The 20,765-nt window shown below is 48.7% G+C and overlaps 1 protein-coding gene across 3 annotated transcripts in view; it reads right to left on the minus strand.

The window, feature by feature from the left end:
• TOM1 (target of myb1 membrane trafficking protein) overlaps positions 1–20,765 on the minus strand; it is an 837,238-nt gene that overhangs the window by 186,341 nt on the left and 630,132 nt on the right. For all 3 annotated transcript variants that reach the window (XM_069653062.1, XM_069653063.1, XM_069653061.1), the window contains exon 10: positions 15,303–15,411. In XM_069653062.1, the coding sequence (XP_069509163.1) occupies positions 15,303–15,411 (109 nt within the window). The remainder of the gene's footprint in view (positions 1–15,302; positions 15,412–20,765) is intronic.

Raw genomic sequence — 20,765 nt, forward strand, 5'->3', positions numbered from 1 at the left:
CCTCACCCGGCCCATGCATGTCAATGTCATGTGACAATGGTACATTTCTCCGGACGCACATGTTGTGCAGCATGACACAGTCCATGGTGATCTTTGCCACCTTCTCAACCCTATATAGGAGTGCCCCACCAGACCTGCTGAGGCAGCGGAACCGCCCCTTCGACAGGCCAAAGGTCTGCTCAATGACAACACGGGTAAGGGTGTGCACACGATTGTACTCCTCCTCATGGCCATTCTGCGGGTTAGGCACAGGGGTGTGTAGCCACAGCCTCAAGGGATATCCTCCATCACCTGCAAGCAGATTCAAATAGGTGTGTGTCACTCTGAACTCCCGTAATTCAGGGAACACAGTCATGCCGCCAGCTATTTGGTGTGGCCATGCACATGTCCCTGTAAGCATGAAAAAATGTTATCTAGGTGCAATCTGTACTGTCATGAGGTGTGGTAGTCTGGTTGGCATTAAATAGATGATGCAGGGTGTAATCATGCATGCTGAGGCAGATATGCTGTGGTAGTGCAACAATGTGTTGACTCCAATTCATGCTGTTCATTATTTACTATGCATGGTCACATTGCCCACATAGCCACACTTGCCGTCCTGTTCATTCATGGATTGCTTGCCATCACCATGGTGGCCTGGGTTGTGCCGCTTACTTGTTTTCCATTGATATGCATTATTTGTGATATGTGGCCCAGTGAGGTGTCATGTACCGTTTGATTGGTTCAGGTCAGGAGTGTTTGGCTCTGCATGCATTCTCCAATCACTGGCTATTCCCACCCAGGTGCGGTATTGCCCCGCCCCCCTCATGCATCCCCACACATCAGTACCCCAAAGCACTGCCATGGGACGGTTGTGCAACTGACCAAGCAGCCAGGCACGTGGTCCGGCATGTCGCTCCATTTGATGGGGTACCGTGGATTTACCCAGTAACATGGCATCATGTGTTGATCCAGGAAATCGGCCGCAGCAATGGGTGATCTTCCTGGAGTCACATACCATTTGCACATTGATGGAGTGGTATTGTTTGCGATTCCGGTACACGGCCTCTATGGCATGGGGGACTATCAATTCCACATGGGTGCAGTCAATGGCACCAACACAATTGGGCATGCCTGCCAGTGCATGGGAGCCTACTTTGGTTTCGGCCATCTCCTGGGCAGTCCGTGGTAGGGATTATGTGGGTGCTTGCGTGCTTCAGGAGGGAATCCAGCACTTGGTTCAGCATGCGTGAAAATAGTGGTTGTGAAATGAAATGCAGCTGGCCCACTGTGTGTTGATAGGTGCCTGCGGCCAGGAAGTGTAGCACAGACACCACCTTTAGTAGTGGGGGGATGGCAGTGCATATTTGTATGTGGCTGGCAATGTCGTTCTGCATCATGTGCACTATGGTGGTGATGGTGTCGCGGTCCAACCGGTACAGGGTGTGGATCTGCTCAGGGGTAGGGTTGAATGGGCTGGGTCTGGTATGAGGTATTGCTGGCTGCCTACGAGGCTCTGGTGGCTGCGCTGGTGGTAATGGATGGGCCCGTCGCAACCTCCTTCTCCTCCTGCGTCTCTTCTGTGCTGCCTGTTCTTGCTGCTGTTGTTGCTGTAGTTGTATCAGTATAGGCAGGTCCTCCTGCGCCATGTTTGCAAATGCTAGTGGTAGCATTTTGGTGTAGGAAGGGGTGTGGTGTTTAGTTGTGCTCCTTTTGTACTGGGCAACTCTGCATTGCCTACACCGGGAAAGGGGGGCGGAGGGTTGTGGTGTGTGGGTGTGCTCAGTTCATACTGGCACAGCCTCCTTTGACTCCACCTGTGGGGATTGTGTGCACATGTGGCAGCTGCCTTGTATCTTGCTTGCTGTTTGCGGGCGGTCCGCAATGCCTGTTTTGCCGGCATCATGCAGCCCGTTATTAGCGGGTTCGCGATGCCGGTATTTGCATGTTTGCGTGGGTTGAAATGACCCCCTATTACCGACATGCCGGTATTTACTACCTGAAGAGGCGCGTGTACGCGCCTATGCCACTATTAGCGGCACCGTTGTTTGGTATGCTGCTAATACCGGGGTTCCAGGTCGGAATGCTACAGAACTGTAAATGATGCCGGTATTTACATACCGGCATTGTTTTTCCCTTACCGGCATACCTCGTAATGAGGGCCTTTGTCTTTGGTGAAATTCTGGGGGGCGGGAGTGGGTGTCTCGAGCTCCCTGAAAATGGTGAAGATTTCTTTTGTTCTAGATTGGGCTTCCGAGATTCTGGATTCAAAATATTTGGCCTTTGCTTTGGTGATTGCCTTTTTGTATTTAGTGGAGTGGGCTTTGAAGATCATCTTATCTTTGTCAGAGTGAGACGTTTGCCACTGTGTAAGTGCAGCCTTTTTTTAATTGCGGAGTGTGAGGAGGTCCGGGGTGAACCATGAGTTGGAGTGGGTGGTGGGTTTGGATTTGCGGGGGTTTGAGCATCATCATAGGCTGTTGCGAGTGTTTCTGGGTCTGTGGCGAAGGGAGGTCTGAAGGCTGGGCCTTGGAGGAAGGGCAGTAGCCTTTCCTTTGTGAGCTGGCGGGAGCTTCAAGTGAGGCAGGGTGGGAGGGGTTGTCGTGAAGGGGTGGGGGGGAGCTAGTGGTGAGGATGCTAAAGGTGATGATATGGTGGTCAGACCATGGGGTGGGAGTGTTTCCAGTGATGAGTGGGCAGTTATGCTGTGCGATCCAGTCGAGAGTTCTGCCCTGGATGTGAGTTGGGCTAAGGATGGTGTTTTTGCAGCCTAGAGCCTTGAGGGCGGAGTCAAGGGATTTGGCTGCTAAATCCTTATTATCCAGGAGACCTAGGTTGACGTCCCCAAGGAGAATGGCTTTCGACTGTTTGAGGTTGCCAGTGACGAGGTGGATGAGAGAGGCTTGAAAGTCTCCCGTTGGGCCTGGAGGGCGGTAGACAGTGTGCACAGTAATGGTACAATGCAGAGAGAGGGTTATTTTGACTTGGAGGTAGTTGCTGTTTTTGTGCAAGGATTTCTCTACCTTTCTGATAGAGAGGCAGTCTCTGGCAATAATTGCTACACCTCCACCTTTAGATAGGCGAGCTTGTCTGGCGATTGAATAACCAGGGGGTAGTGCAAGGGAGAGCGCAGGGCCGGAGGCCTCGTGTAGCCAGGTTTCTGAGATCATGAGCAAATCGAGGTCATGGGTGGTTAGGAGGTCGTGGATGTCTAGAGCGTGCGCATTGATGGACCTAGCATTAATCATGGCGCATTTAAAATGGGGTTCAGTAATGGCTGGGGGGGGGGGATTTATGAGGAGAGCGGGCGAGGTGGTGGACATGGTTTCGCTGTGGGAGTTGGAGGAGTTGCACATCACAGATTTTACACTGGGGGCTCATTTTCAGTGGTGGTGGACACATGTGGAATCACATTTAATGTGGAGGCAGTGCAATTGTATGTGGAGTAAAGTACTTAATTGGCCGCTATATTGGCAGTAGTTGTAGTGGCTGTAGGCTTTGAAGTTGGGCGGAGGAGTCTGGCCTTGTTAGCAAGTAGAGAGGGTTGCATGGTACGTGAGCATAGCCGGTCATTGCGGGTGCTCGTGGGGATGGGCTGCGAGCTGACGGTGGCTTGCAGAGTACGGGCGCGTAATCTGAAGAATCTAGTGGTAGCGCGTAATGTTGTTTGGGTTTGAGAGAAGCTTGTAAATGTTATGCTTCTTACCTTCGGGATGCGGCATGGATTTGGGGCAAACGGCAGACGAGCAGCTAAAAGCTGCAAAGAGCACCGGAGGCCTTTCCTTACGGCCTTCCCTGCTCGGCTTCGCCTCTCGGCCCTCTCCCCCCTCCATATAAAGCAGGAGGGGAGGGGCAGGCGGGGCGAAGCAGCGAATCGGGACACGGGCCCACAGCATTGTGCATCCATGGAAACAGGGGCCATTTTGTCTGGGCTCAATGGTGCTTCAGCGCACGCGGCATGTGCTGGAGACAAAGAGGAACACACGGACGTTCCAAAGCAAAGAAGGACAGCTGATTTAGCCCTCAGCTGATCGGTGATGCTTCGTGCTCGCAGAGGCGCTGCAAAGAGCACCGGAGGCCTTTCCTTATGGCCTTCCCTGCTCGGCTACAATGAAAGTAGGGATTGAGGGAGTTGTAGGTTTTTTCAGAGATCATGGAAAACCTATGTAGGTTTTTGTCAGGTTGAAGGGGGTAAATGTAATGTGGTGGGTGAATGGATTTTCTATTGGGTTCTTGTGATTTTAAAGATGGTTTTAATTTCCCTGGTCGTTTTCTGCTTTTCCTTACCGAATGGTACTGGGGTATAATGGAACTTTGCTGACAATATCCCAGGACAACAGGGGGGGAAGGGGGTGTCGGGTATGGGTGTTTCGGAAACAGGAGGAATACCATGTCTCACCGGAGGACGCGTCTCCCATAGGATAGCTCACTCGGGAGGATAGCTCAGGGGCAGCATGCTCGCCTTGGAAGAAAGGCGACATGGAGCAGCACAGGTTCGATCACCGGGTCTGCGCTTAGAAACCTCTGGGTATTAAGCGCGTTACAAATAACCTATCCTATCAGTCCACAAGCACCCCCTGCCCAGGTGATCCTCCCTCACCAGTCTGCCCCCAGGGTTGGGAACAAAGAGTGAAAACCCCTTCAACCCCCCCGGCCACCAGAATAAAGGATCCCCGGGAATAGCCTGGGTGAAAGGCCCCAGGTTTCTCGCAGTTCTTCAAGACTTTGAAATAAGCCCAGCCCTCCCTCGAATTTTATTCCAAGCTGCATAGGTCTAAGCTGCCTCAAACCGTTGCCAAATATGAATGTATAGTTATAGAAAGTGGGGTTGCTGTAGCTAGAGTAACCTGAAGGGAGGTACTGAATGCCCCGATGTTGGAGGGAGATGTGCGAAGGGCAAATGGGGAACTCCCTGATGTTAAACGCCCCGAAGTGACGGGATAACTGGGGAATGTTATAAGGCATTTGTTGACGAGGTAATCCCTCACGTAATGGATATGTATATGGGGTCCATTGAAAAAGGGATACTGCCTAGCATCATGCTAGAAGCCCTAATCCAGGTGATCCATAAGCAAGGTAAAGACCTGAAATGCTGCACATCCTACAGGTCTACCTCACGGATCATTGTGGACAATCAAATATTAGCTAAAGTCCTTGAGAACAGACTCATGCCATTGATGCTGGCGATATCTAGGTTGGATCACGCAGGGTTTATCCCGGGAAGATCCACCTCCTTCAATTTACAGCAGCTCTTTTGCTTGATAAACCTGCTTGAACCAACGCTACCTGATGTCGGGGCCTTACTTGACGCAGAGAAGTCATCCGACTCCCTACAATGGCCGTTCCTCGCTGCAGTGTTAGAAAAGATGAGATTTGCGAAGTGGATTCAATTTCTTGGTCCAGAAGCTCTACACCTTACCCACAGCAAAAATATTCACCAATGGGAGTGTCTCCCGTAGCTTTCATATGAAGATACCCAGCAGGACTGCCCATTCTTGCCATTGTTATTTGCCATAGCAGTGGAGCCTCTGGGGGAATGGCTGAGGAGTGCCCACATGGAGCAGGGACTGCCGCTGTATAGGTGCATGCTGGTTTTCTCATTCTATGCGGATGAGATTATGTTGTTTGTCAAAAACCCGGCAATTAACTCAAACTGGACAATCCAGGATGTGTAGGAATGTGGGGGAATAGTGTCTGGGGAGCAGAGCTCAGTTGGTGACATTACTGCAGTCAGAACGACACAATGGGCATGGTCGAGACTAGCTACAAGGAATAAGGAAACTATTCATCATTGATCCCTTTGAGGCATGTTCAGGAAGTCCCTTACAGCAGACAAAAGGTTTATAAACTGGATTGGGAACTGGGTCAGAATGTTTTTGGAGATATCGTTCACAAGGGTAGATTAATAGATGAGCAAGGATTTAAAGACCTGGGGGGAGCTCGGTCATGTATATCTTCCTCTACTAGAGGCTGAGAGAAACGATTAGGGGGTGGTTTTCGTAGTTTTAGGAGGAGCCCAGAGAGCTTCCCCCTCCTAAGTGATATGGTTGCACGGTGGGGAAGTCGAGAGGGGGCGTGGGGCAAATTGGGTTCTATGATGTACAGAGTAGCCAGAGTGAGATTGAAAGAGCGCTCCATCTAGTGCTGAGGAGAGATGGGAGGGAGAACCAGGAACCACAATTACGCAGGAACAATGGAAGTACATACTGTGCCTTACCAAAGTAGTCTCCTTGAGTCACAGACTGAAATTGGTGAACTTTAAAGTTATTCACAAGATCTATTTTACACCCAGACATCTGCATGTGATATACCCGGAAACTCTGAATAACTGTTTAAGATGTGGGGCGGAAGATGAAGCTTTTCTCCAAGTAGCGTGGGAATACCTGAAGATTGTAGAATTCTGGGTAAAAAATCTTTAAGACAGTGTTGAAAATGACAGAGGAAATATAGACCCCTCACCATCGAGTGGCCTTCTGGGCTGGAAAGATAATGGCCCCAAGGCACAAACAAAATTCTGGGGACTGATACTCATGCTGGCCAGGCGTAATGTGTCGAGAACCAGGATATGGGGCCCAGTGCCATCCCTCCAAACGCAGCTCTGAGAAATTGCTGTATGCTGTGAAAGAAGCAGAGTACGGTGTGTCACTGCCGCACACTAGTAAATCTAGGGATATCTGGGGAGCATACAAACTATATGTTCTACAGGAACTGGGAGATGGGATGTGAATAGGATCTGCTGATCAACCTGCACCCCTCTCTGGATACCCAATGGAGGGATCTTAAACTAGGCATATCTTGGAATTGTTTGACAAAGTGGCCAACGGAGGACCAGAACACTGAGTGTCTGCATTTGTTTCAATCATTGAGGGTGATTTTCTGGTGGGGCCGACTTACCACATAGCTACTCGTTCCAGATATTGAGAGCTTTGGAAGCGTCAAAAAGGCCACTTAAACTAAAAATGAAACACCCATACAGCTCATTGATCCCAATGGGAGTAGGTCCAGGAGGCATAGCAGCCTTTGCTGGAGCCATCAAGTTCACAGGTGGAATACAGTCTAGCCCTCTCGGCCAATCTACTTTTGGATGAGCAATCCAGGATCTCCACTGGAATCCTAAAAAAAAAAAACTCTTACAAATAGTTCTAACCAGTGCAGCCAGGATACACTGCAGCAATAACCAGGAAACAGGCTTCAGCATGAGCACAGAGCCATTACCACTGAAGCCTGCTCACAACCATGGCAATAAAGGTTATTGGAACATTGTGACTTTTTTAAATTGGGAAAATCAGCTTTGCAGGCCTCGCGCTTGCAGGCTGCCCCCACCCCTAAATATGGCTGCCTAACCAACAGAAAAGGGACATTGTTCCATTTCTGTTTCAATAGCCATGTGGGGACACAAGGAGGGCTCGGAGCAAGAGGCAGCAGAAGCAGGCAAGGAGGGGTAATGGCCAACATTACCAAAAATGCCTGACCTGCCAGAGGGCAGAAAAGCCATCTCTACCATATAATGGAAGTGTCTTGAAGCCAAAGGTTACCATGCGCCATCTTTTGCTCCACAGGACAACTGGTGTCTTACAAAAATGCATCTATGACAGAGTTTGAGTGCTTGAGAATGTAAATACAGACAAATCAGGATATCTAGGACACATTTAGAAGAACAAGTTACTCTCATACCTGGTAACGTTCGTTCGATGGGATGGTCTGACGACGTTTACATATCTATGACAGTAATCACCACAGCTGTGCTGCTTCGGAAAATCTTTCGGCGTCTGCGTCGATGTCGATACGCTGTCCTCGAAGGCCTCCGTCGAGCCGACGTCACCGGATGTTGTAAGTAGGATGCACAATGCCCGTATCCTCAGTTGTAATTTTTTCCCAGAACGTGTGGCACCAATCTTCTGCCAGTATGACCACAGAAAGCCTTGCGGAAACGTAAGCTGCAATCGCATAAGAAATTCTGTAGCGGGGTAGGCAGGTTGGGAGCGATCTGGAATACATCGTCGGACCATCCCATCGAAAGAACGTTACCAGGTAAGAGAGTAACTTGTTCTTCGAGGGGATTGGGTCCTCCGACGTATTCCATATCTATGACAGACTCCCAAAGCAGTACCAACGTATGGAGGAGGGAAAAAGAATTCAGAATATAGAAATCTAGAATGCCCAATCAAATTGCAGAGTAAAGGACCGTCTTGCCAAAGGCCAGATCCTGCCCATGGATAGAATCTAGGGAGTAGTGTCGTACAAAAGTATGGACCGAAGCCCAAGTGGCTGCATCACAGATGTTACGAATAGGAAAACCCATCTGCAGGGCAGTAGAGGCAGCCATACCCCTAGTATACTGGGCCCGTAAGCCTACCGCAGGGTCCTTACCCGCCAAGAGGTAACATTCAGAAATTGCCAAGAAAATCCATCTAGACAAAGTCTGCTTAGTAACAGCTTGTCCCAAACGCCTTCCAGTGCAACCTATAAAGAGTTGATCATCCACTCTGAACCGGGACAAGCGTGAAATGTAGAAACTTAAAGCTCTCCCAGGATCCAACCTATGGAGCCTCTCCTCTTCCTTACCAGGATGCGGAGGAGGATAAAATGCCGGAAGAATTACCTTCTGGCTTAAATGAAATTCCGACACTACTTTCGGAAGAAAGGAAGGACGAACTCTAAGGACAACCCTGTCCTTATGAAACACAGTGAAGGGTGGCTTAACTGAAAGTGCCTGTAACTCACTCACTCTGCGAGCGGAAGTGATCAGAACTAAAAATACAGTTAAGGGTTAACAGTCTCAAAGGACAAGAATGTAAAGGCGCAAATGGAGCACCCATTAGGAACTTTAGAATAAGGTTCAAATCCCAACCGGGCACCTGGAAAGGAGACGGTGGGAACACATTAGTGAGCCCTTTCAAAAACTGAGAAATTAAAGGAATTTTGAAATAAGAACACTCCTCAGACGAGCGCTTAAATATGGACAGCGCCGCCAGGTAACCTTTAATGGTACCCACTTGCAGGCCCTTGTGGGCTAAAGAAAGCAAAAAAAGACACAGGAATCTCACATGAAAAAGGATCCACATTCTTAACCCTGCACCAGTCGCAGAACTTTCTCCAACGGCAACGGTACAGGGACTTTGTTGCCGGTCGTCTGGCCGAAAGCAACACCTCCATGACATCTTCAAGGATGTGCCAATCCTCCGTAACCTCTGCAGCACTTGCGGGATGACGGGGTCGGGAGGAAACGCGTACAGCAGTGGGAAGGACCACTCCACCACAAACGCGTCTCCTAAGGCTCCTCTTGGAGGAAATTCCCGCGAGCAGAACCTTTCGCACGTCCAGTTGACACTGGAGGCGAACAGATCCACTTGAGGGGTCCCCCAAAGGGCGAAGATCTCCAGGAGAATCTCCTGAGCCAACTCCCACTCGTGAGAGATCGCTCTCGGCCTGCTCAGAGCGTCCGCCGTCTCGTTTTTTCGTCGCCGGCCAGATGAACTGCCGAAACAAACTTCCTGCTGGACGGCCCAGAACCAGAGCTGCATCGCCTCCCTGCACAGAGGAAGTGACCCTGCCCCCCTTTTTTGTTGAGGTAGTGCACGGCGACTGTTGTCTGTCCGAATCCAGACATTCTTTCCTCGCACAGTCAGCAGAAAACCTTCAGGGCAAGCCTGGTGGCCCTCAGCTCCAACAGATTGATATGGAGTCTGGACTCCGACGGAGACCAACGACCGTTGACTGTCAACTCGTTGGCATGAGCTCCCCATGAGGGATGCGTCCATCACGATCGTCACCTCCGGCCAGGGTAGCCAAAACTGAGCCCCCCCTCATCAGATTGCCTTTGTCGGCCCACCACAGAAGGTCCTGGGTGACCGAGGGCGGCACCTGAGCGGGGTCCGACTTCCTGCCAGAGGACTGTGACCACTGCATCTTGAGGGCCCATTGCAGAGATCTCATCCGCAACATGGCCCCTGGCACCAGAAAAATGCAGGATGCCATGAGGCCGAGCAAGAACTCGAACGCCGGGAGACTCTGGGCATGTTGAAACTTGTGCACCATCTGCTGAATGTGATGAGCCCTCACCTGGGGAGGAAAACACTGCCCCAGGGTTGTGCCGAGCACTGCTCCAATGTACTGGAGCCGCTGAGTTGGTGTCAATTGGGACTTTCTTAAGTTGAGGGAGAAGCCCAGCTTGTGAAGGGAGTGGCAGGTGACAGACAGATGATCCAGGACGAATCGTCCAGGTAGGGGTAGACGTGAATCCCCCCCCCCCTTATCCTGAGATACGCTGCCAACACCACCATGAGCTTAGTGAAAACCCTCGGGCGGAGGTCAATCCGAACGGCAGGACCCGAAACTGAAAGTGCGAGTCGCCAACCGTGAACCTCAGGTACTTATTGTGCTTGGGAGGGATCAGCACATGAAAGTAGGCGACCTTGAGGTCGAGAGACACCAACCAGTCCTGAAGTTGAAGGGCCTGGAGGACTTGAGAGTAACCATCTTGAACTTGTCCTTCCTGGGGAGTTTGTTCAAACAGTGCAAGTCCATGATGGGTCTCAATCCCCAGTCTTTCTTCGAAATCAGAAAATAAGGGGAATACCATCCCTTGTTCCTCTCCGCTACAGGTACCAGTTCTATGGCGCCTTTCTCCAGCAGGGCTTGAATTTCCTGCGCAAGGAGCGGATCTGGATTCCTCAAAGAGAGATTCCCTGGTGGATTGTCGCAAGGCCTCTGCCGGAAAGGAAGACAGTAGCCATGGGCTATGATCTCCAGAACCCACACATCTGAAGTAATGGCATGCCATTCTACAAGATGCTGCGCCAGCCTTTCCCCAACTGGCGAACCATGGGACCTGGCCTCATGACTGAGCTGAACCGGCTGCAGCATTGCCTGAGTGTAAAGAGGTAACTGCCCGAGCGGCCTTGGCACCTCGAGTACCTCGTTTTCCACCTCTGGCACTCCTACGGTGGCCCCTTTGACTTGCAGCTCCTCTCTATCTACTAAAGGATGAGTAATATCGAAAGGAACCTCCCCTCCATTGCTGTCCCCTAGGACGAAAAGGCGGAGGTTGGCGAACTGCAGCACTCAACGACTTCGCTGCAGCTTTGGAGGTCTGCAACCTCTCAAGGCTCTTGTCAGCCTTGCTGCCAAAAAGATGTTCACCATCAATGGGCATGTTTAGGAGCCGGGCTTGCACATCAGGAGCAAACCCTGAGTTCCGCAAACACGCAAACCTGCGTATTCCGGTGCTCGCCGCCATGGACCGGCTGAAACAATCTGCCATGTCCAGACCCGACTAAACGGACTCACACATGGCATCCTTGCCATCCAGCACCATGGCAAGAAAACCATCCCGTTCCTCCCCTTCGGGAATATGATCAGCCGCTAACAAAATACAGTTCTACAGAGTGTGCATGAAACGTAACAAGGCACACACGGAGTTGGCTGCCTGCAAAGCCATACCCCCTGAACAAGACACTTTCTCCGCCCAGCCATCAAAATGCTTGTCGTCCCTATCAGGAGGGATAGTAGGTACGACGCCTGCTTTGCTGGGGCCGTAGCCGCCTGCACCACCAAACTCTCCGGAGTGGGGTGCGTGGTCAAGTAGCAGGGGTCGCTACTGGCTGGACGGTATTTTTGCAGCAAAGACTTGCTCACTGCCGGGAGACTCTCCAGGGCAGTCCAAGCCACCGCCACCCTTCTTTGCAAGGCCATATGGAATGGCAGTACTGGGTCAGTTGGTGGACCTTTGTAGAGGATTTCCGTCAGGTCATCCTGCAGAAAATCCACTGGTGGCGCAGACCACCCCAAGTATTCCGTTACCCTTGACATAAGGCACCAGTACGAGGACTCGGCATGGGTGCCAGGCTCAGGCCTACAGAACTCCACCTCCGGAGAGGTGTCCAGACCACTGGCATCGTGCAGCGACTGACGCAGGTCATCAATCTGGCTATGACCAGACAAAATCTCATCCGGTACCGTATCAGGAACCAACCCTTCCTCAGAACCTTCATCCACCTCAGAAATATAATCCAGAGGCTGGAATGAGGGCACAGAAAAAGGGCCAAAGACATTTTTAGCCTTGGCCAGAGCCTTTCTAGGGGGTTCCACCGTGCCATGGGGTACCTCTGACAAAACAGCCTCGAAAGGCATCGAGGGCGTCGATGGAATCAGCGTCGCCGTCGAGCGTGGCACCGATAGCTTCGACACAGTCCTCGAGGGCGGAGCCCCGAGCGTGTCCTTCGACAGCCTGGGCGCCGATGACGAAGACGGCTTCCTTGGAGGCGGAGCCTCGAGAGAGTCCCTTGACGACCTCAGCGCCGAAGGCATCGATGTCTTCTTCGAAGACATCACAAGCTCCGACGGTCTCGAGGGCGTCAAGGACCGGGACCTGGAACGGGCATGTCTGGAGCGACCAACCTTGTCTGACCAGGACTTCGAAGGCGCCCGGTGATCAGGACGACCACTCGAGCCCGAAAGCATGCAAGCGTTGTCTCTAGCACGGTCACGGGCGGCGTCTTTCGACAGCGCGGACGGACCGGAGCCCTGCGACTGAAAAATCGCCATCATCACAAGCATTCCACTCCGATTCGGCAGGAGTGGAATGCTTGTTGGGACAAGAAACCCGCCGATGGGCAGAGTCCTCGGACAAGGACGGGGAAGGCGACCTGTGACAGCGCTTCCGTGAGTGCCTCAAAGAGGCAGAGGAATGGCGGGACCTACTCCGGGACCGAGACCCCCCCCGGACCGACGACGACTATACGGAGAGTCGCCCCTCAAATCGTCAGTCGAAAGGCCAGTGGACTTTGACTTCCGGGGCTTGGCCACCTTACCTACAGAAAGCTTCTTCTTACGCTCCCGCAAGGCCTTCGAAGTAAGCGAGTGACAGTCATCCGTGTCGTGGTCCACACCGAAGCACCAGAGGCAAGCGACGTGCGAATCCGTCAACGACATCTTGGACCCGCATTCCCAACACTTCTTAAAACCCGGCTGCAGGATATAAGAAGACGAGGACATCATAGATATCACAAACGAGCAGATTTGAGGAACCGAAAGAACAGAACTCGGAAGAGTCGAGGCACGCCGAGATCTCCGAAGCAAACACATTTGCAGAAAAAACAGAACTGAGGCTACGGGCGTCGTGCGTCCTACTTAGGACATCTGGTGACGTCGGCTCGACCGAGGCCCTCGAGGACAGCGTATTGACATCATAGACGCAGGACACAAAGATTTTACGAAGCAGCACAGCTGTGGTGATTACTGTCATAGGTATGGAATACGTCGGAGGACCCAATCCCCTCGAAATAATGTTTAATACAAAATGGGCAAAAAGATAAACCGGCTAACTCTCAGGTTCCCCAGTGATAGCTTCTGCCTACTGGGTGATGCTCGAGACCAATGAGCTAGTTTAAGCTCCTAAACCTTGCAAGGGGTCACTGATGCCTCACATGCAAGACCAGAGCTCAAGGCTAGAGGAACGTTGCAGACAGGCCTTGGTGAACAGCTGGAGGACACTCAATGGACTAGGGCCGGAAACATGTCCAGAAGGTTTAAAGGAATCTGATGTTTAAACATTACAAAACAATCTATTACTCCAAACTTACTTCACATAGGCCGTCCTACACGAGGAATCCAGACACACCGGAAAACATTTGCAGATGCAATGTACGAAGGGCCTCTTTTTCCCTCCACATCTACTATGGGATTAGCCTGTAGTATTGGGAGGCGTAATAAAAGATCAGTGATTAACAGAAAAGCTGTTCTGCTTCAAACGGCTCCTTGCAGGGGTGTTGCTAGGTCTGGAAAAGATCTGGGGCTACACTCATTTTGTGGCTGTTGGGAATGGGAGCTAGCTAGTCCTTTTGGTTGTAACCCCTCAGCTTCTATCCGGGGCTACAACCAAAAGACCTGGGGCTATAGCCCCCTTATGCCCCACCCCCCCTAGCAACACCTCTGGCTCCTTGCATAGTTTCATAGTTTGGATTGTACACTAGATGTAAAGCAGAAGAGCATTTAACGATTTAAAGACCTTGCTCTTTCGTTGGCCCAATACCACACAACAAAGTAGTGGAAAGACCGAAGGCCCAAAGCTTACAAGATATCATGGGGATGTACTGAGGTGGGCAGTAGCATAAACAATTCTTTATCTTTACATATTAGGGTTTTTGAAGTATTGCCTAAAATATATACTGTGATTATTGCGATGAAGTCCCACACTGGAGGCTAGGGAATGGGACTGGGGTGAGCCTGGGACCACCAGCCCCTCTATGATGCAGGCCCCATATGTTCTATAATGAGGGGACCTGGAGGACAGAGTGAATTTGGTTTATTCAAATAATAATAATGGCTAACTTTTCCTATTGCTAGAGGGGTTTCCCTGCCTATACAAATAACTAGAGTGCCCGTCCATAGTTCCAAACTGAAAAGTGTCCTCTGTGCAAAAACTACTTCTACCGACCCTACTACTAGATTTACTAACTTACTTTAGAAATTGGGAGAATCTCTCCCCTGTTCTAGTATGTTAATGTCTCTACTCATTCCATAGTTCTTTTTGCATGGAAATATCTTCAAATAGTTTCTTTCCACCTTTTTTACCAGATCTTGGTAGTGCTTATCAATGCCTTTGTATATATTCATACTGTGTTGGGGAAACCAAACTATATCAGAATTTCTTTTTAGGATCAGTCCACAAGAGGGAATGTATACGGTGCCATGACAGCTTGAACGTGAATACAAAATGTTTACGGCTACCAGTCATTTGGTCGACAACCAAATGGTTGGATGACCATTTGGTCGACACCAAATGGTCGAAATCCAAATGGTCGAATAATTCTTTTTTTTTTTACATTTTCTTTTTGGGGGGAGTTCCCCCCCGTTTTTATCTGTATTTTTTTTAACCAAACAAAACAAAAAATATATAAATAAATGAAAAAAAAAATTGACCATTTTTTTTTAGACCATTTGGTTTCGACCAAATGGTCATTCGATCGTTTTTTTTCTACCAAATGAGCGGACACCATGTTCACATATAGAAATGCTACTATTTCCCCCATTTCTTTTCCAGTGGACCCAGGCAAGGATGGATGGAATGCACCTACATTGGTCTAATTAGTGTAACCAGTGTTATGATCTTGAGACAGCAAAATGTCATCATTGCTTACTTTTGCTCATAAGTATTTATTTTGCTAATTAATACAAATAATTGAAAACTAGGCAGAACGTTCTTCTCACAAGAGAAGAGGTCACACCATACATTGGAGTAGAAGGAAACTCCTAAAGTGTGTGAGAAGCAAACCATGACCCTACAGAGAATTCAAGTAGGTGGGTATGGGCTCTTAACTCACGCATGGTAGCTAGCTGTGTAGACAAACTGGAGGCCTCCAACCTACAGACGGGTGAGATAGCAGGGCTCAGGTCGACCAATGATGCTTCTCCCTGAATAACCTGTGGGACCTGGAAACATATGCTTAATTAGCTTTTACAAACAAAGAAATGAATGTTTTTTTACAATTAATATTAGTACATAATTAAAACACCAATTTAACAGTGTAAAGGAATTACGTTAGTCTAATTTATTCCAACAATCTGCAATAAAATTGGAACAGCAAAATAGACAGTTGCAGTCAGAACAATGGAGCATTTTCATTAGCAAGTGGGCTTGTACTCATAGGGCAAGTGAGAATGCTCAGCATCTCACATAATGTCGCCCAGTGTCATGCCTTCCCACGCCCCCGCCTCCTTACCTGTCCTGCAATCCGGGTCCAGGCATTCACGGCTCTCTTTTGCTCGGCCCGCGGTGAGGCCCCGCCCCTTGTGGCGTTCCTGGCGCTTCCACCCCCACAGATCCTGGGGCTTACCTTGGCGGTTGCAGGAGCGCCAGGGCGCCCTCCAGCTTTACGGGCACCCCGGGAAGCCGACGTTCCACAACAATGGGTCACGTGAACCGATTAGCGGTCACGTGACCCAGAAGAAAATGAAGAAGCGGTCACGTGACCCAGAAGGATGCATAAAACCAGCTTTGGTCCGCCCATTCAGCGCTTCTCAGCTGTTTCTTCGGCAGCTACTGGCAATTTGTGGAACCTTGTTGGATTTCACAGATTTCTGGACTTTGCTTCGTGTACCTAGACTGCAATTGGACTACCCCTTCCTTACAACGTTCTGGAGCTGATTTTGACCCTTGGAATTTTCTGCTGGACTTCTACCTGGATTGCCCTTTGGACTCTGAAACACTTGTGTACGAGCGCGATAGAAATAAAATATCAATCAATCAATTTGTTTGCCTTGGATTGTGACTTCTGGTTTTGTTTTGGCACCATCATCTTGCTTTCCTTGCCTCTCAGATCACAGCAACCTTGACTGCCTACCTTCATCCCCCTGCCCTCTCCCTTGCGTAGGAACCGTTAGGTCCCACGTTGGCACTGGTCATATTTGGGGTAGGTGTCACTTACAGTTCTATTGCCTTTGTTCCTTTTGTTACTACCTTATCTGCAAATCTAACCCCTGCTTTTCCTTTCAGCCATCCGGGACCCGGTGCATCCCGTTCCTGCCTTCCCCTGTGGCCCCAATAACCGATCAGCGAGTGGTATTACTCATCTATGATTGGTGCTTGGGGACGGAGGCACTATAATCTACATGGACCTCAAGTCATAACACCCAGCAAAAGATGCTTCACTTTTTTAGTTGCCAATCCACAAGATCTGCACTTAACTCCTTCAGCATTTTCCCCAAAGGTCCTAAATGCCCTGAATAGTTAACAGTTTGAATGTGGACCCCATGAAGAAACTCCTCGCCCAAGAAACAATGATTTCTGCTAAGTATTGCTGAGAAGCAAAATAGGAGTTTCTGGGATTATATTTACAGCAGCTATGAGAAACCAGTGTTTTTGTTTTATCATGTACCGAACTCTTCAAGATTTTCGTAGCAGATCTTTTGAAGAGGCCCATAGCGAGAGTCATGGTAAGTTGCACATTGCCTAGACCAAACAATAGAATAGTATTGGTCCTCCGTTCCCTATATCAGGATTTACCCACCCCAGAGAATGGTTTAGGACACATCAAGTCCATCAATGTCTCTGGCTTAGGTTAAGCATTTTAGTTGAATCATCGAAAATATTGCATAGCTATTATCTGAGCAGGGAAAAGGACCACATTCTGCATAAATAATTTGAGTGGTGCTTAAAAGGTTGAGACAATGCTTCCAGAGTTCTCCCTCTTATTTCCCCAAATGATCCTGGCAAAAGGATGCCAAACATCTGCCTAAAAACTAGAGCACTAATTGTCCAGCACAGAAGTAAAGGAGATGCTAAAATAGACATTATGAAAGGCTTGCAAAGCCCTCATTCTATAAATTGTCTCCTCCACCACCGTTGAAGGAGTCAACCTCAGCTTGTTATCAAAGTAGGTACCCAGATAGACATAGTCTCTAACCTTGTCAGAGTTTTTTTTTTCAAGTTACTAAGTAAAGTTCTAGTTGAACTTTCCCATTTTAGGTTGAGTATTTTAAGCTGCATCTCTGGCATATGCACCCCCCCCTAACATTTCTGCTTGTTTTTGATAATTCATAAACCTTTCCCCTTGTGAGTACTTAGCCAAGGCCTCCCAAATAGTGTAACTCTTTATTGTGCTGCATAAGAGACCATAAGCCTCTCAGGGTGGGGCGCCCAAACCTGCCCATTGTTTTCCGTGCATGTAACCTTTCCCATTTAGCTGAGTGAGCCCTGGCAGACAGTCACAACGATAATCTGTGAAAACGTCCCCAGGCACCTGCCATTTAATAATCATTAGGAACGTGTGACAAGTAGAGGGAATTCATCCCTTCTCCCCAAGGGGAGAGCCTTCCCCTTTGAGACTGGGGAGGTGAGCCTGTGCCGCAAGACCCTGACTAGGTGTCTGGGCAAGTGGGACCTCACTAGGAGAAACTACCCCTTAGTGAACAAGGACTCCCATTCCACTGAATACCCCCCTAAGCCATTCCCATTGATGTCATTAATTAGACGATCGGATATGCAAAGTAAGACCACAGTCAGAACATTGGCTGAATAAGAGAATGACATATGTCCTTTTCATCAAGAGAAAAGCCCTTTCACTTTAAGAAGCCTCAAATTAACTGTCACAAAGAGGTTGAAGCGAGGGAATGCCGAAAGTAGGGCAAACGAGAGGAACGTAACGCTAGCAGGGGAGGCCCCTTGTAAGAGTAACATGACAGAGGTGGAGTCGAGCAGAGCCAGTGAAGTTCAGATCCACTCTGAACACGAGACAGACGCTGGAAAACCAGCGAGTGCAGGCAGAAAGAAGCCGAGAGAAGGAGAACCCATGTACCAGTGGTGGCGTGACCAAGGCGACTCAGTGGTGGGCAGGATGCCTGATCAACGACGCCGACAACCCCCGGTTGCAAGTGCACCAACCTGTCCAGGTAACAAAAGGAAAACAGCGACGTAACGTGCAACGAGAAAATGACGGTGGCGAGAGCGAGGCAAGGAAGAGAACAGACCCAAGCGACTGCAGGACCCGGAGACGTTACCCCATAAGGATAGAGGTAACAGGGAGGAACGAGAGGCCACACGGGACTCGCTATGGACCAAAAGAAACTAAAATTGACGAAACCTTAATTATAAAATTGAAGGAAAGTCATCCCAGTGAAACTGATGAAAGCCTTAATAGAAAATCGACTGATGAACTTTAACTATATTAATCTGATAAGTAGAACGCCGAATACACCAGGGGATAAGTACATTAAGTCAGGGGTTACACCATCAGGGGAAGAGAGACAATACAACAAACTGAGGGCAAGAGAAGCCTATGAGATAAAAGGTACATAGGATATACCAAAGCTGAGAAGGGGGAACATTGGTTATCCCGAAGAAATACTGCATCCAAGAGATTATAATTTTCAAGAATACCGAAGGCCCAATAGCCTAGATCAAAGGACCAAACAAAGTTGAAGAAAGGACTTGAGGATGACTGTCCACAAAAGATAGGGTGAAAGTCAAATCCCTTGTGAGAGTTAGAGTTGATACAGAAGGTGGCCAGAGGCTATCTGAAAAAGTGGATATTAAGAAGAACTCTATAAAGACGACCAGTACACCAACTGGAGAAGGGAGTCCTTTTCCTGATCTAAGTTTGTTAGATTAGTGGTAGGGTCAGTAGGGGTTAGAGTTTGGGACCGTAGACTTTTTAGATTTGAACATTTCCTCACGACAGACGAGCACCCTAGTTATTAATATAGGTAGAAGAACACCCCATAGTATTAGGGAAAGATGGCCCTTATTCCCATTATTTAATAAACAAATATTGGAAATGTCATCACAATGTCTGCGTCCTTCAGACCGGCCACAGAAAATACTGGATGCTTGGCAGATAGTTCCTAGGTGAAGTTCTTGCATTGGAAACTCTAGGAGTCCCACAACCTTTACAAAGTGGCCATATGTTGTGTTGAGCCGAAGTAGCTAAGGCAAAAGTAGCCAGATCAGATCCAGGAGATATTTCAATAAGATTAAATGCTGAATCCACATTCTGTGTGTTTGCCGGGGTGAATCAGTGGAACATGAAAGGCAGCAAGTTTATGATAAGAGGCTGTTTGCAATTCCAATATTCTTATGAGATGGGGAAATCGGCACCTGAAACTTCTTCACTTGCTGGAACAAATCCCAAAGCACTGAAACTGAACCTTAACCTGAATATGACCCTGTGAAAGGTCCAGTTGCTGCAACCTGAGAAAGATAACACTCCATGGCAAAGATACTTCGAAAAGAAGTAGTCAGGAGACGAGTAGGTCGTGGCACAAAGTAACAATATTGAGCAATATTATATTAACTCTTGCAAGCTCTGCATAAGGCGACCAACTAGTTGGACGGAAAAAAACAATCTGAGGGACCTTGACGTGTGAGGGATTTTGGGTACACTACACGTCATGTTAGGGATAGTGTTACTGTGACGCCCATGTTGACAACCCCTTTCGATCATTGAAAGAAATATGCAATACTATGCGATTATCACTAGATGTCATACTATATGCACAGCATGTGATTCTAATCATATTCACAAGCATGAGAAAACTAGTAATTTTAACATCAATGTTTAAATAAGCATTCTTTAAAAAGGGCAAGATATGTAACACTGTAAATATACTTTAAAATACTTTTCAGAATCAAACAAGTTAGCGGATACTCTTTGGATATGTTTCTTTCACACTTCCTACACCCTGAGGTGACTTCATTCACAAGGACAGTTGAACTGGGACAGCCAACCCAGCCCTCTAAGACGAGGTAGCAATACTTTGAGATGAATGGGTATGCAGAAGATACTCAAACATCAATAATCAAAAAGACTCAGGAAGTTGGCAAAGTTGACTGTTTATATGTCAACTATCTAAAACAGAGTACAACGGACATCAATGGACAACTCACAGCATGACCTCAACGAAATTCATAAAAAACATCTTTATAGTAAAAGCTTATCACTGCTGACGTTAACCTATGTATTTGCTAATGTCATTCTACGTGGCAAAGTACAAAAACCTAGTGGCAAATGTGATAGGCTTAAAGGGAGCATCTAGGTATACGTTCCATATTAGTCAAAGAAAGCGATAGGTTCTCTAACGTCAGGTGGGGATAAGCCCTCCCCGCAACAGGTCACTATGAACGTCACTAAATACACAATGTCCCATTGGTTACATAAACTAGAGGGCTCTTAACTATGCGGCCCCCTATAATTGGTTGACACTCTTACATCAGTCAGTACTTTTCCACCCACGATAGCAGCACGCACGCTGGACTTCCAGGTGCTGGTGAGCTGGTCATAACCATAGCT

This window comes from Ambystoma mexicanum, chromosome 3q (assembly GCF_040938575.1).
Source record: "Ambystoma mexicanum isolate Mex_15411 chromosome 3q, UKY_AmexF1_1, whole genome shotgun sequence".
Lineage (NCBI taxonomy): Eukaryota > Metazoa > Chordata > Amphibia > Caudata > Ambystomatidae > Ambystoma > Ambystoma mexicanum.